This window comes from Parambassis ranga, chromosome 5 (assembly GCF_900634625.1).
Source record: "Parambassis ranga chromosome 5, fParRan2.1, whole genome shotgun sequence".
In the NCBI taxonomy this organism is placed as follows: Eukaryota; Metazoa; Chordata; class Actinopteri; family Ambassidae; genus Parambassis; species Parambassis ranga.
In genome coordinates this window covers 28803725-28826459 of record NC_041026.1, presented here as the reverse complement: position 1 = coordinate 28826459, position 22735 = coordinate 28803725, and the positions used below count along the sequence as shown (strand labels likewise).

At 42.6% G+C, this 22735-nt stretch overlaps 1 protein-coding gene across 2 annotated transcripts; it reads right to left on the bottom strand.

Annotated features, from left to right (window-relative positions):
* Positions 1-546: 546 nt before the first annotated feature.
* slc41a1 (solute carrier family 41 member 1) lies at positions 547-19636 on the bottom strand. 2 transcript variants are annotated; one of them, XM_028406082.1, is made up of 11 exons: positions 19455-19636; positions 17002-18148; positions 12005-12112; positions 8505-8576; positions 6574-6718; positions 5619-5765; positions 4532-4679; positions 3869-3948; positions 3365-3499; positions 2583-2731; positions 547-2480 (listed from the first exon to the last, which is right to left on the bottom strand). In XM_028406082.1, exons 2-11 carry the CDS (start codon positions 17485-17487, stop codon positions 2295-2297), a joined length of 1656 nt encoding a protein of 551 aa, XP_028261883.1. In that variant the 5' UTR covers positions 17488-18148; positions 19455-19636; the 3' UTR covers positions 547-2294. The 2 variants fall into 2 exon arrangements, with proteins under 2 accessions (XP_028261883.1, XP_028261884.1); XM_028406083.1 differs by lacking the exon at positions 19455-19636 and adding an exon at positions 18336-18525.
* Between the last annotated feature and the right edge of the window lie 3099 nt (positions 19637-22735).

Sequence of the window (22735 nt, the reverse complement as noted above, 5' to 3'; positions counted from 1 at the left end):
GGACACAGAGAACACCTCAGTGACACCGCCGCACGTGTCTTCACATCAGCGTTCAGAGGTGGATGTCATCACCCCCCCTGGGGTCAACATGCTTCCCAGCGAGTTCAGTACAGAGGCGGTAGGGGTTGGGGGGGGGGGGGGCAGCGAGTGGTCGAAGCACTGAGGTTAACAAAGGCAGTGGGGAGGAGTTTAAAGGCTGGGTGTGTTACAGCTGCATGGAGGGAGCACAGCAGCATTCTCTGAGGGACCTTTCACATTTCCACTGCCAACATCACATAAAGTTATATTACACATCTGAATCAACATACTGTACACCACATATTAATCAAAGCTAATTAAAGAGATGCTACTCTGTGGCAAACCCAGCTCCTGATTGGTTACTCTTGAGTTGAGCTTGGCTCTCATAGGTTAAGGCCATTCTATGTCTTAATAAGTATGCATTTTCCTCCCCTGCGGGGATATGTGTGCGGAAACTGTCATCAGGCACCGTGCTAGTCGTTAGCTTAGCTAGCTCCACTATAGCAGCAAGAGCCCAAAAAAACAAAACAAAACAAAAAAAGCTTTACTGGCCTTTTGCAAAGAAAAAAAAATCATCAACAACAGAAATGGAGCCAAAATAAACAACCGTGTATATATAGAATAAATATAGTATGTACAATTTGCTTTGTGTGCTTCTAAAAATAAATAGACAAAGCATCGCTTGCCCCTCTTTATAGAAGTATTCACAACTTTCTCAGAGGCAGAACGCTGGCACCTGGTCAGTATGAGGATGGAGGATGGGCTACAGAAAAGTATGCAAATCAGAGGAGGCTGCGCCCTCTGGTGGTGGATTAACACTTTTACAGTACATTTGACCAGCTGGAAAAAGAATTCATGTTTAGAGTGGTTTGTTGTATGTTCAATGATATTCATAAGACAGAAACAACAATCATGAAGAGTTAAAAAGATTAGGGAAAGAAATACAAAATAGAAAAATCACAATTTTAACCAAAAAAAAAAAAAATCAGTAAAATGAAATAATCAAGTTTTGCACATTCAGTCTATGTGCCCTGCACATGCATTCTACCCCCACACCACATTTACTTTGAAAAAAAATAACAAAAAACAGTGATAGGTCTAGCATCACATGCAGGTTTCTCTGTACTTGGTACAGTCTGTCTGAAAGGCTAACGACTTCCTGTTTCATTCTCCTCCTCTCTTATAAGTCCACAAAGACAGCTGATCTGATGGATTAAAAAAAGGAATAAAAACAAAAGCAGCAGAATGAGCATGCATGGAAGGATCCACGCAAAAAAAAAATCAGCTGTCTGTACCTCGCTGCCTGTGTGTCGGACTGTGCCAGCTGAACCTGAATTAACACATCCTGGCTAACGCAACTTAACACACTTTCAGTTGTCTGCTGAGCTCTGCATGTTTGTTCCAGTACGTTGCAGCATATTGAGCCACTCTGTCACTTACTGTAAGCCTGGCTTGGGAAACACAACAACAACAACTAGCCTGCTCCAGTAGAGAGGGGGACGTAAGATAACACCCCGCTACTATTATTTCATAACCGCAGTATTTAGTAGATTTGGACAGAAGTAGTGTAAGCTCTGTGAACTCTAGAGGAGGATTTAACAAACACACAATCCTCATTAACAGAAACTAACAAGGTGATTCACAACTGACGAAAGCGTCTCTAGGCCTGACCTTGGGTCTCATATTCCTTATTCTACAGAGAGAGAGCTTTGAACTCCCTGTTTGGACTCAAATCACAGCGTAGGATTACGCTTGTGTAGTAAAACAACGCAACATTCTACTAAATCAGAAATGATTACACATAATATTCATTTGACGTAGCACTTGGTGATTAAGCATTCTAGGCTTGTTTGGATATATTTTTTGTTTTCTTTATTTGTTTTCTCTATATTTTTTGTGGTGGCTTCAAGTGTTAAATGCTGATCTTTTAAGAAAAAAACAGGAGGGCTATAACGTCCCCATTGAAAAAAATGAGGACTGGCCGTGCACGTGAATCAATTAACAATCATTGTCAATAGTGGTAAGGTTAGAATGAAAGTCTGTGGGGCTGATCCATCATAGAATGAGGTGCAGATATGTTCAACAGTGTCCTGATATCCTGAAGATGAAATGCTATGCACTACACCATCAACAGAGCCCTACAGAAGATTAGCCCTTTTATTATGGATGCACACTTTCAGACAGTGTTCAAACATACAGGTGATGTTCATCTGAACAAGCCCGTGAGTGTACAGTAAGGTTTGTTGTTGTTTTTTTTGTGCGTGTATCACATTTGTTCAGTTGCCCGCGTTACTGTCTCTGTCCCCGATGAACCAGCGCATGTGGAAGCAGAGGGCGAGGAATCCGGTCCCCAGCAGGTCACCTAGGGCAGTCAGGTAGGGGATGGAGAAGTTGTCGGGGTCCATGCCTCGACCCCACATCCAGTGGACCATCCAGTCTGCCAGGTAGAGGAGGATCATGACCTGAAAGAGGCAATGACAGGGGGCAATGAGCTCGGTTTTAGGTCGCCATAGCAACCATTCTGCCATGTGGAGTTCTAGAGTCTACAGAAGACAGATGTGTACCTGCAGTAGTGCAGCAGCCAGGTAGAAGGAGATGAAGATGGGCGTCAGCGTTGTGTGTCCCCCTCTCAGTGAGTTGATGGTGTAGAGGAAGACAAGGTGACCAGGGGCAACCAGGAGGAAGAGCACACGGGCTGAGCGAGAGTTCACAGCTGGAAGAGAAGGCATCAGAACTCACTCTTTGTAGTTTTAGACTCTTAGTAGTTGTTTTGTATCCCCTTTGTTGTATGCTTGTAATGTGTCATTTGTAGTTGTTTTGAGTCTGTTTATAGCCATTGTGTGTCTTCTTGTAGTCCTTTTTGTTATTTGTAGATGTCTTTAGTCCCTTTGTTGTTTTATATCTCTTTTTAGTGATGTTGTGTCTACTTGTAGCTCTTTGTCTAAGTTGAAACATGTGTCTTTGTAGTTGTACAGTGTCTTATTGCTGTTGTTTTGTGATATTTATAGATGTTGTGTGTTACTTTGTTGTTGTTTGGTGCCTCCTTGTGGTGATGTGAAGTCACCTTGTAGTCATTTTGTGACTCTGTAGTCTTTGTTGTTTACTTACACCTTCTAGTTGTTTGTGTTTTTCAGGGGTAGTTATGTGTCTTTGTACATTGTTGATTATATTTTATTGTAGTTGTGTTGTGTCTCTTTTGTAACTGCTGTGAGTCTATTTGCCATCACCTGGCCTCTTGTTTTGTGACATCTCCCTGGACTCAGGGCCATGCATGGAAAGTTGTGTGTTTATCAGATAAGGCATGTACAGGAACAGCGGAACATTCCGGGCCTGAACGCTAACTTACTGGAGCCGAAGAAGGACGTGCAGGGTGTGGGGCACTTCCTGGGGGCAGGGTTGGGATCCCCGATGGGTAGACCATTCATGTGGAGATAGGTGGAGATCCGACTGGCCTGAACAGCAACCAGGTTACCTCCCACACCTGGTACACACACACAGCGTGAAAACATGGAAACACAACAAAACATGATGAAAATAGAAAACAGTTTTCACATCTGAAACACTGTTATTGTTTTTTTTGTTCCACCATGTTTTTAGCAGTCTGCCGCTTCCATCTGTTCAAGAGATGATCACTTCACAAACACGCTTGGTCTGGCAGACATCTCTGCACATTTGACACTCTGACTGTTATTAAAACAGATGGATGAGCAAATAGCTTTAAGCATACACTGGCTTCTCTGTATTGTTGATCAGCTATTTGGCATAGTGGCACTAGTTATCTCTAAAAGCCACACATGTTTTGCCAGTGCCTAAAACATAAATTCTACTCTTTTGTGTTCCAGCTGCTCACCGTTGATGACTGGAGTAAAGACGGCCATGCCAGCAAAGTTTGGGTTGGTGACGGTCTTGTCGAGGATCAGACCACCGACACTGTAAGACATATTGGTACCACTATTATTATCTTTATCTTTATTATTATATCATCTAATATAATTCAGATACATTATCTTGAATACATTATCTTTGAATACATTACACACTGTCAACATGTATTACTATTATTGTACTGTTTACACTGTTTGTTTAGCCAATAAAGCTAACATTAGCTTGCTAATATTTGACCTGTTTAGAGTAGACATCACAATCGCATGATTCACAAAAACAACACAGCATGCTTCAAATTGTTAAGTTAGCAATAGCATTTGACTGACTCATTAACAACTGGAGTTAGCTTAGCATAATCAGATATAGCCTCATCATTATGAACTGAATCAATACTATGTGAAACACACATTTAAACATATTTCTATATGTGTAGATTGTAGATGCAACATTTACTATATTATGGTAGCCTAGGATGCTACACTTACTTCCTGTTGTCTTTCATCATTGTTGATGATGTTTGACATGGCAATTAGCTTGTAGTCAGCAGTTAGGAAGACCTTTTAATGTATTTGTAATACCTTAGATCCAATGCATTATATAAAAGCTATTATATGCATGTGATTCCTACCTGCTGATGGCCATGGCGATGATGACCGGCTCCCAGCCGGAGTACAGGACCTCTCTGGTGGATGGGATCTTTCTAGCTATCAGCACCCACAGGGGACACATGGCCACAAACACCGCACACACCAGCGGGTTGGTATAGTCATTGTACTCTGAAAGACAGAGAAAAACAGTGGGAGGCAGATGATTTCCTGTACTGAGATCTGTGAGGAGTCAAATATTCATGGGAAAATATGTAATTTGATTAACAGCAGTAAGAGGCTCAAAACAAGTGTTTGAATGTGATACAATAATCTGAACTGAAGAAAAATACAATTTAAAGATTGAACATGAATTTTTATATGCTTTAAATTTTCAAATAAAAAAAAAAATAATAAAACAGGATTGGATTTAGACTGCAAAAACAAAATCACTAGTCTGTCCTGTAGGGGGCAGTGTTACAGCTCAACTGACACTGCAGGAGACCGCAAGCAAGCAACATTTAAGTAGACAGAACACTTACAAAACCCAGACAGCCCCAGCCCTGTTTGTATGTGCCTGAGCCAAAATATCCCAAATAAGCCCAACATAGCTTCAGACTGTTGTCTGATGTGAGTAAGACAGTAAACTTAGACTTTCTGAGAGAATTACTCCACACTCAGGGTGATTTCACCATATGTGTGTGTGTTTGTCAGTGTCTGTCTGTGTGTGGTGTGGAAATTATGTGAACAGTGGGGAGCTGGGTGTGTTGCTGGAGAAAAAAAAAACCATCACAGAGCTAACAATAGGGCCAAATAGCTGTGGAGCTTCTCGCCCTAAAACGCAGCAAGGTTAGGCATGTGCGGCTTTCATCTTTGTTTACTGCGCACAGCCGGGCGCAGGGAAACATTTCACACATTCTACACGTGCGGCTCTATTTGGCATCTTCAAAGGTGATGAAGGCTTTTGATGTGTGATGATTATATTATTGAATTAATTGGTATACAAATGATTATTATTCTGCTTTTGATCTGGGAGCTACCAGCAGTCTGATTAGTGATAGATAAAATAATACTACCAAGGACAACTTCAAAAAAACATCTAAAATAAATGAATGAAAACACCAGTGTTACCTAGCTCTTTGTAGAGTCCTGTAGAGATGCCTGCCAGCAGGGACAGGGTGATCAGGTCCCCCAGGCTAGCGGCAATGGGGGTGGCCACGTTGTCCGGGTTGATGCCGACCTTCCTGGATGCAACGATCACACCAATCATGATGAGACCTGACAGAGGAATCACGACAGGGAAGACGGGTCAGTGTGTTAAGACTGCATGTGTACCACTATCTTTGCTAGGAGCTACAGATCCACAGCTAACTGGAGCTACGCTAGTTATCGCATCAGAAACTTGTGTATAACACAGTAACATATATGCTACCCCTCTCTACAAACAGCCAATCATCTGCCTTATATGTACATTAATGAAGACTTAGGGGCCTGGTCCAACCTGAAATAACAGCTGAAGCATGTTTTCAAGATGTCTGCCGAGTGACACTTTTTGCCTATAAGGATTTTGGACCCTGTCCCAAACACTACAACCTTTAAAGGATGTCCTTTTGACAAGTGGACACTTGTCAAAAGTGCACTCAGGAGTGTAAATAAAACACAAAGGGTCAAAAGCTGTTAATGTGAGAAACAGGACACTAAATAAAACATGATGCTGGAAATCTAGAAACCAAAAAAACAAAAATGTACTTGCGTTTTAGCCATTTTAAGTGAGTAGTACTCAAACCTTTGTAGAAAACATGAAGAGAAATTACAATTTGTCATGTATAATGTTAAAAAGACATTTATTCTAGAATCTGGGAGAAGGTCTTAGCTGATGTTTATATGCTTAACCTGTTGCCACAGCACTATATATATATATATATATATATATATATATATATATGTTTGTAGTGCTTAGTTTCCAGCTGTAACAGAAGTCGTTTCCCTGACTCGCTAACTTTAGCCCTGACTCTGACAGTCACATTAAGCCCTGACATGATGAGTGGCTGTTTACACTCCCTCACATCCTGTGTGATGACTGTACCTAGCAGCAGAGAGGCGATGAAGGCAGTGGCCACGCTGGAGGCACACAGCAACACCGCGTTGCCCAGCCTGAAGTGTCCCTCTGGAATCCACCCGAAGATGACCGCTGCTATGGAGGCCAGAAAGCCCACCACGGTGGCTTGGACCTGCATACACACACACACATTACAATGTTTCAGTTGGCTATGGATTGCATGTAAACTCCAGGTGTATGAGACGATCCTGTTACATGTCACGTGTCCGTCAGCATCCTGTCAAACCTTACATGGCCTTCATGTGTACACACAGTAACACTATACACTACACTATGTCCAAAACACACACGGCCGACCTACACACCACAACAGATTGATCAAATCTGCAGTCCCAGTAGTCACTGAGCACCAATCTGACCCTGCGTGAGTGCACAGTGATTCTAAATAGGAGGCTGTGTTAGCACATGGCCTGCATTGGTTTCAGGTTTTACAGGAAGTACAGGCTGACCAAATATTACATAACAGGCTTACATCAGATGGCAGACCCTCAAAGCGGTGACAAACTCACAGTGACAGAGGGACTTTAGGTAAATGAAAAAATACACACACATATATATATGTAATATTATAAAGATGCAGACACTCTAAAGTTTCATTGTTTACTGTATGTACAGCAATATAAGCTTAAATTAGGTATGGTCCAATCAGGCAGTCATAGAAATACCTGTACTGTGCTAAAGTCCTGTGCCCAGTCATCACTGCCCAGTGTTTACTGTACACACAGTGCTCTAACAATACATCACTGTTTCCAGGTTTCCAGGTTTAACAGTAACTTGAATCCTGAAATGTAATTTCAATGAAAATCTGAGCTTCAGGTTGAAGTTTCTGTCCTGGTCTGTATGATATAATGATACTATTATAGATAATTAAAAAATCATCAGATTTGAATTTGTTGTTCTCATTTGTGTTTCAGTGTTGTACGAGCACTAAAAATACACAACCATCCGCAACCTGCTCCACTGTGTCTGTAACCTGTGCTGCAGTGAGTTCAGTAAAACAACCTGTTGTTTATCATTTATTAGCTCCAACTCTAATGTGATCTACTCAGTTTCAAAAGCCACTCAAATATAAGAACACAAACTTCACACAGCAGCATTAAAACCTGCGGAGGTTCAGAACGGGAAGCATAAAGGCACCAAAAACTGCTCCTCACAGGGTGTCCACATTAAAGCATTTTTAATGTAGGTTTTGGGTCTTGTGAACCTGCATCTTTACCCCCAGTTATCTTCTTTATGTACAACAGAGATGAATACACAATTATTCTGTATAGAGGTAACGAAGGTGGCCCCGAAAGCCTAAACCTGAGTTCACAAGGAGCCTATAGAACCACACTGGGGATGGTCTAAGGCAGGGGTCATCAACTACATTTGTCAAAGGGCCAAAATGTTTCTTAGCAGACACAATGAGGGCCAAAAAAAAGTTGTAATATATTATTATTTGGTATATTAATGTATTCATTTTACTTCCAAATGTACGTTTCATATATGTGAGGCTGTCAAGCTGTTATTGGGGGGCTGCTATTTTTTTTCTTAAGGCAGTAGGTGACAGCAACTTCGGGTTGGTGGTTCAATCCAATCCTGTGGCCCGCAAGCAGCCAGTTGACGATCACTGGTCTAAGAGGACCAGAGGACTAAACAGACGAGAAAGTCAGGTCACTCATCCAGCTCTACAACTCTGCAGGCCCCATTGTAAGTCCAGCATAGCTGCATATATGAATATGAATAAAGTACACAGAGCATTTTACTGTAGCGTGTTTCTACATCAAATACATATTTCTATAGCAGACTTTTACTAGAGTATTAACACATTATTACATTCTGATCTGACCACATGGACTGAAGTGCTTATGTTTATTGGGTGTTGGTTGGAGGTGAGCACATCATAGAGTTTCATGTACCTGGATAAGGGCCAAGTTTCCCATGATCATCTTCCACATGTCCTTGGCTGTGTCCATCTGACCAATATTAGCCTGAAAGAGACATGACATATTATTATTTCAATCTGTGTGAGAGTTTGTGTGTGTGTGTGGTGGCTGGGGGGTGGGTTAAAGAGTGTGCACACGCTGTATCTCCTTGGTCCCATCAGAACAATAAGATGTCAGTTCTCTGGACAAAGACACTCTGATCCCCACCCTGCGGCCGACTCCACTTATCTCATCGCTTCTCTTTCACACACACATGCACACACACACTGATGGTCTCAAGCATCAAGTGGCTGTTGCTACAGTGGGCTACTGTGTGTCCAGAGCAATGATCCTAATGGCCATCCACAGTGAGAGGACACAAACAGATAATCCCTTCTTCCATTCTGTGCACTGTCATTTGCATATGCAGAGGGAAGAGAGACATCTGGACAAACCGTGTGAGAATATCCGCTTTATGTTCAGCTTTAATTAACCAGTGTAAGATGAATTAGTTCATAACACACTTGGACTTGAAGGGTTGTGTCCTGAGAAGATCTTGAGATGCTTCTTTTTGAATGGGTTAAATAATACAGGAAGTAGAAGCACATTTCAACTTTCTAACGTTGTTATTACTCACTGACTTGAGCTTATTAGCTCATTTTTATGACTAGCTTTTAGCTTACCAACATTTTCCACTAAGCACTCAACTAAGACTCACACAGGCTGGTGTAGACAAACCTGTTTGACTCGTGTCCATACACATGACTTCAAATTAATGTTAAGCTATCAGACTATAATGTTTGCTAATATAATTGTTAGCTCAAGGTTGTGGATCTGTTAGCTTATTTTGATTAATACAGCTTTAAGTTATTTAATGTTGTAACTTCACCAAACATTTAGCAATTCATCTATAGACATAAAGGACTGACAAACCAGTGGTAAAAGTGTAAAAATAATCTATCTAGCTGACTGGTGAAAAGCCGCAGTGGGATTTCTCAGTGGCCAAGTGTTAATGTGTGTGATCTTTCTCTTCCTCTCACATTTCACACAATCTAGCACCATCCAATACATCTGGCAGACTGACAAGCCTGCTGGCCATGTGTGTGTAGGCCCTGCATGTCAGTATGACATGTGCTTCTGGAAGATAGCAATACAAAAGCTCCTCGCCCATCAGTGCCATGTTGTAGACGTGTGCTGCTCCAGTATGTGACCAGTTCGATTTTTGACCCAAAACGCGTCAGTTTGCACCAACCCTCGTCAAGCAGGAAGTCAGGTGCCAGAACACCAGAGAGTTTCTTGTAGATTTTCAAAATAAAACGCTGTGAAACTGAACTCTAGCTGATTTAACATAGCAACCAGCAGAGAAACACATCCACAGCCATGTAGGAGGAGAGAGCACATCAGAAAGGAAAAGGCAGGGAGAGAAGCAGCAGCTGCTTTCAGATTGAAAGGTGAGAAGCTGCTGTGTTAATGGAGTAAACAGAGGTTTCAGTAGAGAGGCAGATACCTGGGTGATTTTGTGAACCTCGCGGGAGTTTGTATCATATGCACGGATGCGCTACGCATCTGGTGGGGATTGATGTCGCTCATGCTCATAGCCTGGTGTTATGTCATTATAAGAATAATAATAATGATGCCAAATCCTCGGCTTTATATGTGTGGGGTTGTGGCTCATTGTGGTTTACACCAGTGGAACCTGAACATGCACCTGTGTTGAAACATTTAATACACACTAAATGAAGATAAGTCGATCTTTGTAGCTGTAATATCAGACTATAGGGTCACTTGTGTTTCAATGCAAGTGCTGCCAAGTTCCAGTAATCCTACAAACAATCATAATTAGGCTCAATAACACAATAAGGAGGCAGAAGTAACCGAGAAAACAACAGCTTATTTCCATTAATCATCTCAGTAAATATTCAAAGGTTAAAAAGAGGGGAAAAAATCAACAGTCATGTGGACTGAAAACTCCTACACCCAGCCAGTACTGGGGATTACATGATTTTCTTTTTTTTTTATCAGTAATAAGCGCATTAGGAAACTTACAGCAGTTTTAATCTGCTCATAATTAGTGGCAGCGTGGAAAGAAACGTGGTCCTGCTGGGGCCAGCCAGCAGAGAGCTAACAGTAATGTCTCAGTCAGGACTAGAACCTGGCCTACTTTGTGATGATGGATGTAAGAATGGAAATATTGTCATTCACTGTGATGGTTACTCCTAAAAAGAAATTAAACACATATTTAACTAATCAGGAAAACCATTCAATAAATATTGAGGAATGGTTCAATCAGTGTTGAAGCTGCGCGGAAATGTTGTTGAATCATCTTCCCAGTCTGACACTGATTCACCCATCACACTCTGAATTAATGTGGAAACAAAGGGACATGTTCCAAAAGCAGTGCCCCGTTAAATATCCAACTTTTTCTCCATTATGTGATTTTGAAGGCTGGAACTTTATGTACAGCCACAGTTCAGTGTTTTTACATCTGCTAATTAATTAAGCAACGAATAAACTATGCCAAAATCATTCTACTAATTCTAATAAGGATTATGATTTAGCAGTAGCTTTTAGCGGATTAGCGTACAGTAGACATTTTCAGTGTATTCAGTATGCGATCTCTGCATTTGCGTCTTTAAAGACTTGAAAACTGTTGGACTAATTCTGCATGTCTGCTTTGTAATGTTAGTAAGTAGATCTGTACGTGCTGGGTGGGCCGCTGCTTGCAATGCTAATCACCTTCATCACCTGTTTTTTTCCCACAGGCCAGTGGAAAGAATGTGAAGATCGTTGCAATACTGGGCTAATTCTTGAAAACGTATGCCTTTATAACTGTAGGGTGTGTAGGGTGTGCTGCTAACCTTTGGTTAGCAATGCTGTCAGGTCACTCACTGACCCCTCATGCTTGTAAAATAGACAAGCTCAGAGAGACTTGTAGCTCCGACAGCTCAGTATACAGCTATAAGTGACAGATAGCATCAATTTTTGATTAACCGTGATATAAAAACGTCAACTACAAAAATAACACTGTGTGTCATATTGCATACATGCTTTTTAGGGCATCGGTGTCTTGCAAAATATGGCAACATCCAGGTGTGCTAGAGTGCAACAGGGATGATGAACTTTTAGGTAGGCAGGAAATACATTTTATATATATGATCCCTACACATTTTGACTATTATGATTTCTGAAAGCTAAGGGAAGTAAAAAGCTAAAGCTAATAAATGAACTGCAGCATGGTCACATGACTACAATGTAGCCCCTAATGTAGTGCTAAAATGAAACACATTTTAGCACGTCAACGGAACTATCTGTAAATCTTTTTTTCATTTCCTTTTCAACAACCTTGTGGCTTTCGATTTGACTACAGCTGATGGCAATCACCGCCGTCATGAATTTAGTCAGTACTTCACTGGAATGAAAGATGCTGATATAATGGGTTTAATATATTTCCTATGAGTTAGTGGAAAACACACAGAAACAACAACTTTTCTTACCGCAGTGGAAAGTCTGGAGGCCAGCGTCATCTCCAAGTTGCCTTTGAGCCCCAACAGTGCTGGAACCAGGATGAACACCTCCGACACTTCCGTGAAAACCGTCCAGTGCTGCAATGATCAACAACACAGTGAATACCACACTCAAACAGAACACACAGACTACTGTCACCTTTTTCCAGTGTCTGTGTGACCTTATTCTACAACAGTATCGATTCAGGGGTGAAACCTGTATTAATGGAGCACATGGAAAACAGTCAGTCTCTATGGACCTTACGCACTATGTATCTATCAGTTCTGCCCTTAACAAGAACAAGGTCAGTAGGACTTCAGGCTGAAAAGATTTATCACCATCCACTTCTGAATAACAGTCTCTTTCCCTTGTGATTCCCCCTTTTCACCTTTACCCACCAATCTTCATTATAAACACAGTAAAATAAAAATGGCATGTGCCACATGTGGTTATGATAAAAAGATTTTTGCTGGCAAAAAAAGCATAGATTAGATTAATGACACAGTATTGAAAAATGGTATCGTGAGGAGCTACATTATTACATTACTAATACATTATTAGTAGCTTGTTTTAGCAACTTTACAATCATGCCTTAAGCGGCCATGATTGCCCACTCCCTAAATAAGCTGAATTCCTCTGTATGCATTACAATGTCAGCCAGTAGTTAGGCTAGCTAAATCTACAGGACAGCATGTGAAGGTAGCTTCAGAGAATCACAAATCAAATTTAGCACGTGCTGGAGAAAATGCATGCTCTTCTACATCTCCAGTAGATGGCCTTTAATAAAATTTATAGCTGGTGTTATTAGGCCTCCCTGTCCTATAGCCAGCATCTGAGAGGTGAGTTCCTTGTAGTCACAAGGAACTCACCTCGCAGATGGCCTCACCTCCCGTGGGCCTGTCACTGTGGTGAAGTGCTGCCTCCATTAGACTTCATGCAGTGATAGCAGGTTTGCAGTCTGTTGTGGCCAGAAACAAAGCTAATGCTGAGGCCGTGGCCATCGATCTACCTCCAGAAAAAGTGCTTATCTTTGGAGCCAGTCCCACAGGCCCCCCAGCACTTACAGTCTGGTCCGCCTCGGTGCTGAATCAATATTCGTTAAGGCTGACACAGGCATAAACAGAGGAGTAGCTGCGGCAGAAGCTACATACAAACACAGCATCTCTAACTCTGTTTTGTGTGGTTACCCGTACCAGGTGTATGGAATTGATAAGGAGTGCTGTCTATTAAAGATGTTGTGTCAGTAGGTGTGGCACCAAATGTCTGGTGTGGGTTAAACTCCTTCTGTCTATCCCCTTAGCTGTCACCAGGCCAAGCCGAGCTCCTTTCCAACAGCCAACCCCTCAGCTTGGCTCGCTGCCCTCTGCCAACCCAGCAGCCTCTGTGAGCACTTCTCTCTTCTTTCACAGCCGAATGTTTTCAATCTTTCTATCTCTCTCTCTCTACTTCTGTCTCACTCCCCTATCTTGCTCTTTGCCTCCCCTGTGGTGATATATGTTGTTGTCTCCATGGAACTCTGGCTCTGAGCCAAACAAGCCCTCCCTCCTCAAGGCCACCTCCTCGGTTCTAGGAACTCCACTGGACAACCCCAGTACCTCTGTGTACAGACCTATAGGAGCTCTGGTATGCAAGCCCCCACAAGGGTCAGATTGCCCAGTTGAGCATCATGGCCCCATTTTTATTTAGGATCACTGTACTTGCTGTACTGTGAGTGGGAAGCTGAGCCTAATGGCATGCAATGTCTACACAACTCCCAACAGCATAACAGAAAGTGCAGCAGTTGGTGTCTGTTTCATTTTCTTGGTGCCGCAGCGTGGACAGCACATTCAGAGCCAGACAAGTCCAATGTAGAAACATATGGTTCAAATGAACATATGGTTCAATGAACATATGGAGAGAATAAAGGGGCACGTTGAGCTGAATCCTAAAGATGAAGACCTTATTGGCCTGACATGGATGAAGAAATATGTGTACATTAAAAAAACATCTGATGAAGCTTTGAGCTAAGAAGCCTGGACTGTTTGGGGCCACATGAGGATGGACTGAGGGTAATGCCTGAACTATCTGACCGGAAGGGAAAGCAAATAAACAAAGTGGGACTTTCCAAAGATTCCTGAGGATCCTTCACAGAGTGAAAGATTAGCCAAAGCTTGGGACAACACAAAAGCAGGTGTGGCACCTGCTAATCCTTGGACCATGGAGCTGTCCGAGATGTTTTCATGTTTTAATAGCTGTGAGCTGATATGTTGTTAATGATTGTCAGGACATAACATCAAGCGGAAACCAACTGTTTCTTTTCTTAATTTGCTTCTTAAATGATATATTTTGGTAGAATTCAGAAAAGACTCCAGTTTATTTGCACAAGATGGCTGAACTGTGTCCAGCAGGGCCAGGGTATGAAGCCTACAGCTGTAAAGATGATTCAGTTTGATGGAATGGAAGAATGGAAGCCCACGTTCTGGTTTTCACTGTGGCTCTTGTGTGAAAAACCCAGCAAGTGGATGTGGTTGGAACCTAAATGATGTCTGGTGGGCAGCGAGGGCTTGGCTTGTGTTAAACCTTTGTGTTGACTACGATTTCCTGTTTACTGGTGTCTGTATTTTTAGACTGTTTGTTTTTGACAGACACCGCAATGCAGGGCAGACGGCTAGACTGTGAGGCAGACACACACACGATCACGATAATATATTGTAGAAACACTTTTTGCATTCTTGGTTTTCATATGACGGAATCACCCATTTGGCTTTTGACTCTGAGGAAACTAGCACTACATGACCCTTTCCAAACCACACGTAACCTTCAGTCCAACTGAGCCGGTCACCCTCAGAGTCCTCATCAGTCCCTGGCAGTGAGAGACTGACAGTTTTAGGTCATTCTGCTGCCAAGTCACTGAAAAGAACTATGCAGACGTCTCACTCCTCTATACCAGGCTGGACCATAATTTCTGGGCCAACCTTGTGTGGGAATGAGGCCAGAGTCTCTGTGTGTGCTGTACATGGTCAAAGAGTCCAATGTTAAACGGGTCAAGAAGCAACACAGCCAGGTCATACACCAGACCAAGCCGCAATTCATAAACTCAGGCCAAACAGACACTTTTAACCAAAGCAGTTTTAAAAACTCACAAAGGGACTGGTGAGGTCTGATCAAACCTGTGTGTGTGTGAGAGAGACAGCGAGAGAGAGAGAGACTGAGCTAGGGTTAGACAATTACCTTCCTGCAAGGACAAGGGGGATTAGCTGAGTTAGCGTTTCACGGTGTCATGGAGGGGGAATTAGGCAGTGAGATGACCTGCTAGATGCTCAGCCGAACTCACTGGAGAAGTCGTTTCAGACAAGCCTCAGCTTGGAACTCAGTGCAAAACACAAGTCTGAATGAAAAATACAGGGGCGTAGTCAAAAAAATTGAAAAATAGTGAGGTCCAGGATAATACATTGTAAGCTAGAAAATACAACAAAATGCTGCACGCCCTAATAGACTTCTATTCATTTCTACATAGGGTTTTGATATGTTTTGCTCAGTGTGAGACATGAGCTACCCATGTTATATTTTTTCAGATGCTTGGAGCTTAGAGGTAAAAGTGTTTCTCTGTTCTTGAACCGGGCAAGGGCCAATCGGCAGGGCAATAAAAATGAAGTGAAAACAAATGGATGGTGAAACAATCACAAGTGAAAATGGTCAGAGAAGTTGGAGAGATTAGAAAGGAAAATGTTTTCCTTGCTAACATTAATGACCACTAAAAACAGACAATGTTTTGTTCCAGCTGTTCAAACAGAAAACAGCAACCATATAACTTCATCCCTGCAATGTAAGGCTTGGAAGTCAGTATGTATTAGCATAGCATGTTTATTAGTATAAATGCTCATGGATGCTGAAAAGCAACTTGTTTTTTTTCAGCTGTAGTTACAGATGTTACTTTTGCCTCTGTGACGTCACAGCTGGCTAAGGGTGTGATGGCAGACTAGCACTGTACAATAAGACCATGTGACTTCTCTTCCAGTCTCACCCATTCTGAAGGAATGGTGCACCGAGTGTTTTGGAAATTAGAGAAAGCGCAGCAGCATGGTGCCTAAGTTGAGGCAGCATGAAAACTTTTTGACCCCAAAACCTCTGCATTCCTGGTTTAGTAAGAATACCTAACCACACGGTAACTGAGGCCTTGACGTATTGTACTTTGTTTTCACTCTGGCTCAGCTGCCATTTCAGGTGCTAAAAGAAAGTAAAATTTCTTCCTCTTCCTCCTCCCCTCCTCTCTGCGACAGGGTCCACCATGTTGGCATCAGTACCAGTGTACACAATGTGCCCGGACTGGTCTTCTGGCAGCTTGACACCTCCAGCTTTATCAGCACTACAGGTTGACTTAAAGGAAATATATGACCTGTCAATGTGACTTTGGCCCCTTAACTTACAAATAGACATGCTCAGAATGAGACAAATGCAACGAGTCAAGAAGAAAAAATTATAAGTTATATTCTTTTCTTAGAGGCAGTGTGGATCCGGCAGTTCTCCAGCTAAACACTGCACTACAATGAACACCGTCTATTCTTCCTGCTACTGATCAAAGCATGTCAGAGGAGTGTGTGACTGCTCAATGGAAGACACATTGTGTACCAGTATGTGCCAGTCCTGTGGAAGAAAGTGTTATGTAAATACCTCCATGGAATGCTCCATGATCAACCCATCCCCAAAGGCAGGCCTCAGGATAGGCCAACAGCACAGTGACTGACACATACCAGGGCCTTGCTAAATAAGTTTATTTAAATGCTCCAGGGGAAAGCTCATCCCATACTGTGAGTCAGTACACATGGGCTGACTGGAGCACCAACTCTGCTCAGAAACATGTTGATGTACTACAAAGGTAAAAGGGAAATAGAAAGAAGTGGTGCTAACTGGATTTGTCCTCTGATTAAAGAAGAAAGTGTACTGACCAAAATAACCCAAAGCCCTTAACTTTCATTGCACTGTTAACAGCAAAGAAAGGTTCACTCACCTGGACAATGTCCAGCACCATTCCTGCTGCCACTGTCCCAAACCCGGCCAGCAGGAAGGGGAAGACCACCTGCAGGCCAATGGAAAAGGAGGTCTCTTTGAGTGGCGCCGGAGGTTGGGGGCTCTGATCGATGCTGGTGTCGTCGCTCTCGTTGCTCTGGCTTGCGTTCTCCAGGAGAGCATCCTCCTCCCTCTGACCTTTGGCGTTGGCCCGGCAATCCATTGCCACCACGATCTCTGACCTCTCCTCATCCTCCCTGTTCTCACCGGCTCTCTCTGTGAGAGATGTGACCTCTGTGAGCTCAAACTCACCCACGGTCCCCGGACTCACTTCCTCTGGGCCCTTGGTGAGGATCACTGGGTGGACGGAGCAGTTGGAGTTGAGGAAGGTCGGGGTCAGGGGGTCTCCCTCCTTCTTCATCTCAATGTCCGTGGAGGACATGTCGATGTCAGGGAGTTTGTCTTGTTCTTTCGACCAAAGTACCATGCGGAAGCCTTTGGAAGACAATCGGCCTAACAAGAAAAATGTCAGCCTGCCTCAGCCTAACGCTCTTTGGGGGAAGTCAGAATGGAATTGGCCACCTGATCTGGTTTCAAACCTGATCAGTCCAGTTAATTTATCCCATTAAAGAGGCTGGCAGGGAGTGTGGGTCGCTATTAAAGACCAGAAAAAAACTGCTCTGTAGGAAAAAACCTGCAGCAAGGCACATGCAGCCGTGCGTCTGCAGAGCCCGTGTTCCTGTCGGTGCTTCGGGAGCAGAACCAGTATGTTCTCCATTCAATGCAAGATGCTTGTGGTAGGCCGGCAAAAAAAACAAGGCATACTGGTTCAAAACAGACAAGAAATGAAAACAATGGGCTTGGGGACTCACCACAGAAATCCCCCTCTGGTGACTTGTAAACAGTCCTTTAATGTTCAGGGCAGGTTGGAGAAAAAGCAGTGATCTGCAGCAGCCAGATTGCAGCACTGACTTTTCATGCTCTCAGTCCACTGATCATGCCCGACTGGTCGGTGCACCAGTGGAAATGTCTCACCTTACACCCACGTGGCTGCTGGGAGGTTTTCAAAAGATATTTAAAGGTCGGCAGTATAAGGATTGAATTACCAGCTGCGGAAAAGTAGCTCTCCGACCGGAGTGGACGGTCACCTGGGAAAAGAAGAAACCCATTAATTATTCAATCTTTAATAAAAAAAAAAAATATTTTATTTCCAAATGAGTTTTGCTGTAACTGGTCAAAAGAGAGCAAACTATTTTGTCGTAGTTTCTGATCAGAAATGATCGTTTGTATACATCATATGTAAAAAATATCAACAACTTATCACTGGAAACTCACTCACGAACTTCACCACAAATGGAAGCCCCATATACTTGTTATATTATTCCAAAGCTCTTCATTGAGACTGAAAAGTCATTACAGAACTGCTGAGGAGACTCAGCAGTTTCATCCAGCGCCAAATTTCCTCCCGGCAGCTAAAAATATTCTACCATTAACAGAGCCTCTGCCTACATCCTTTTGACGGTGGACTGTCACACTACCACTGTCTCCAGCGCTCCAGCACTGGGCAGATGGTAAATTCCTGTCGAAACTTTCAAAATAAAAAAAATAAAAGTTAGATCTTGCATAAATCTTGACTGTGGTTACTGTAGGGTTAAAGTTACAGGATTTTCATTTTATAAAATAGTAGCTAATGCAGAGGATACATTGTGTTTAACATTTTGTACCTATTATTAAGAGTAGACAGTCCAGCATTTTAACATTGGAATTAACACGTTGATCTCCATAAAAACAGATTTAACAAATAAAATTAAATAATTTATTTTGTAATACCCCTTTATTACCACTTCATGTGTTGCAGAAAACAAACTCTCAGTGCTGGCTCCATCTGAATCCTTGGATAACGTTTACTCAACCAACAAATAAACATCAGCTTTTATTCTGAAGGCGTATTTAATAGCTTCCACCTTTACTCTCACTACCTTTACGCAGCTTTCCTCCGGCTGCATGTTGCGACATCCGCACACAGACTTTGGCTTTCCCCGCTGAAACAATCCTCTGCTTAGTAGTCAGGACCAATACCACCCGAACCCAACATGGCAAAGGCGTAAATTAGTGCTCCCCTGGTCAGGGCTGAATAGACAAGCCCTCCTATTCTATTCTACTGCTCATTTAAACAAGGGCAGAGGGCTCTCTGTTCCAAGAGCCGATGTCACTGCCGCTATCACCACGAGTGTGTAATTCATAAAAAAAGAATACTAAAGAATCATGGCCCTCCCTTTCTTTACCATCAGCGTGCGCACAAGGTCTAGTAGGGTAAGCTGCAGTTGTGACACATTCCGTCAGATAAAGGCAGCACATGACTTTTCTCTCACGTGTAATAACAGCGTAAATGTCCAGCAAGAAGTTAGATTTAAAAAAAAAAGAAGAAGAAGAAAAGCTCCACATGGTGGTTACCTTTCAGTGTCAGCGGTCCACACAGGTTGAGACGGTCAGCGTGTGCACAAGGTCTCCGTGTGGCTGGATGAACGTATCCTCTAACCTCTTGGTAACGCGCTTTCAAAGCTAAGGCGTGGACGCCGGTGCGCACGCTTTATGTAGCAACGGTGCCGGCTCTTCACAGCTTCCTTAATGGTTAATGGTTGTTAATGGTTAAACCCTCCCTCCCTCCCTCCCTCTCGGGTTAAGTGCAGCGTCCTAGTCTCTCCCCCCCCTAACCCCGTCACATTGCACCCGTCCCGTCCAGTGGCCCCCGCCGTCCCGGCTGCTTGGATGCGCATCTATAATACACCCAGGGGGCTAGGAAGCCACAAGGCGGGCCCTCCCCTCCGTCCCTCCACACACACATTACGCCCCCCCCCTCCAGCACCAATACCCCTCCCTCTAGCGTCTCCATTGCGCACAAGCACGCCCCCTCCCTCTACCCCCTGTGTGTGTGGAAATTTGTGCCTGTGCGGTGCCAGTCTCCAGCACAAGCCTACTAATTTACTACCAGGGGGCTGAAATAGAGGTTTTAATTTAACAATAGACCCAGATTCCCGAATCAATGGGCACACACGCATTTCAGTACAGTCTAACTGATGCGCGGCGGATTTTAGTCACTGATCCACGAACATGTTGAATAATCATAGTCTGGCATAAGAGACAGTTCAGGTTCAACCTGAAGCACACATATACATACATTGTTTTTACTTTGAGCTTTTTGTTGTTTTTTAATGGCAAAATAAACTTAAAATTACACAATATGCTTCTAATATTCTAGACCTTATTATGTAATGTATTTTAAGAGAATTATCATTATGTTCGTATTTTTTTAATGTATTGTGGCTATGGAAGCAAATTACACATAAGAGTTAAATTGCATATTTGGGTAATTTTGGTTAAAATGAAAAAGTAAACAAGAGCCCTAAGAATTTTTAATGACCAGTATTTAGCATAAAGAGAGTACATGGTGTCATCCGTAAGTTCCTGAATCCAGTTTCCACAACCAAAACCTGTTTGGTGAGATGCAATTTTTAACACTTCCACATGAGCTTCATTTCTCAGTTGCGAAGGTGGTCACTTGGTACTTAGACAGATATACAGATATTTTGAAGCAGAGACTTTTTTGAGTTCCTCAAGAAGTGGTTTGCACCACAGGGGCCCTTTCTGTGTGGAGTTTGCACGTTCTTCAAATGCCTGCTTGTGTTTTTTTTTTTGTGAACTCCAACTTCCTGCCACATACCAAAGACATGTATGTTAAGGATTCTAAATTGTTCGTAGGTATGAGTGAGAGCATGTCTGGCTCTCTGTCACTTGTTTCTCACAGGGCTGATGCACAAGAGAAAGTGGACTAACTGGAGAAATCCACACAGGCATGGTAAGAACATGCAACCTCTAAACAGAACGCCATTTTTCTACTGCTGTGGGCTGTAAGAAGCAAAACCATGAGACACTCCACAGAGCTAAGGTAGCTGTTGTGTACCCATCACATGGGTATCCGTTTCTACATGTTGCTATACCACGACTATACTGTTATAGTTGCACACAATAATGTACTATAGGAATACCATTGCTGTTTTTCATCAAGCGATTGCACAGCATGTGTGTGTTATCTGGCTTAGCTTCTCCATGCTGTCTCCAGGAGAGCGACCGCTCTAATAACGTCCCCAGAGGCTCTGTGGAGCTTTGTTGTGCCATTTGCCCGTTGCTATCAAACAACTACTCAGCTCAGCATCAGCAGACCAAGCATCACCCAGTGGGCAAAGGCATCACCCCCCCAGTGGCGCCTGTTTGCACACAGTGTAAATATCTAGTTATGTCAGACTTCTACCCATGCAGACTCGTAGGTGAACAGGAAGTTTTGACTTCCTTGAAACTGTGGCAAGGTTTTTCACGCTGCATTTTTCTCTGACTCACACACGTTAGTCACTACACAAGAAGATTGTAAAAGATCTGGGAAATTTTGTGTTGCTACAATGGGTGCAATGCTTTCCTGTTTTTTTCTCTCTTTTTTCTCTGTTTTAGCAGAGCAATCTGTATCAGAAAACTGATGCTGCACTTTACGTGTATGAAGCTACATTAGCCTTGTTGCTTCATATGTACAAACATATTTTAACTCTTTAACTCATGAAATTAATGATATTTGGATTTTCTGAAGGATGACAGAATGCTGACTGGAAATTTAAAACATAAATCATAATCATCTACTCTGTGCATCCTGTTCCAAGAAGCAAGGTTAACAATTGCTGGGTAACTGGAACTGTTTAAATCAAATTCAAATCGAATTTCAACCACATGAAAACAGGAAAGCGTTGCACCCACCATGGTAACATGTAATCTAACAGATGTTTTATGGTCTCCTTGTCCAGTGCATAGTTATATGTGTATGCCGGAAGAAAATGCAGTGTGAGTTCTAAGGAAGTTAAAACTCTTTGTTCACAAGTCATTTCCTGTTATTTTTCCCTGTTACTTTGTTTGGATCAGTCCAATGGAAAATGATTGCATTTTGGAAATCTACATTTGCTGCATCACGTTTGATTCACTGATTGATTTCTGCTGCTTAAAAAGCTACAGGAGGCACTAAAGGATCCTCAACCATCAGCTGTGATTCATAAGCTATTACTGTAGCTGGTACACTCAGAGTGGTACAGACAGGTTTAGTAATGGTTGGGAAGGCTCTTTAGGTAATGCTTATTCATGGCTTACTCTACATCTGCACCGATTTTTTCCGTGAGGCTTTTTCTGCTGCCCACTAAGGATCGGATTTTACTCTATAAATGACTCACACCCACACACAAACACACACCAATTTTAAACATCGTCCAGTTTAAAATGGGTTGACTGCATTCAAGTGAGGGTTTGTGATCGCTCTCTGTGGCTGCTCTATTCCTCTCTGTGTTTTTTCCACATTAACTCAGTCAAAGTAATTACCCTGGCCAAGCAGCACAGACACACAGAGGGGACAGTTATTAGCCTGAGTCAGACACCCACTTAAGGTAAGAGATGAATAAATGATTTTCATGATAACACTAAGAACACAAATAAAACCCTTTCTCTCCAGTAAGGAATGACTCCAAAAAAGGAAAATCAAAATATATATTTCATTCATGTAGGCCTAACGTTTTTGCCAATAGCAGACATCTGTGTACTGCAGTCTTTGTTTCTTGTCATTTGTATATAATAATGTGAGTTCGATAAGGAGGAATTGAACAATAAATTGCATGAGCCCACGTGGTGACTCACTGTAGTGCTTTCTG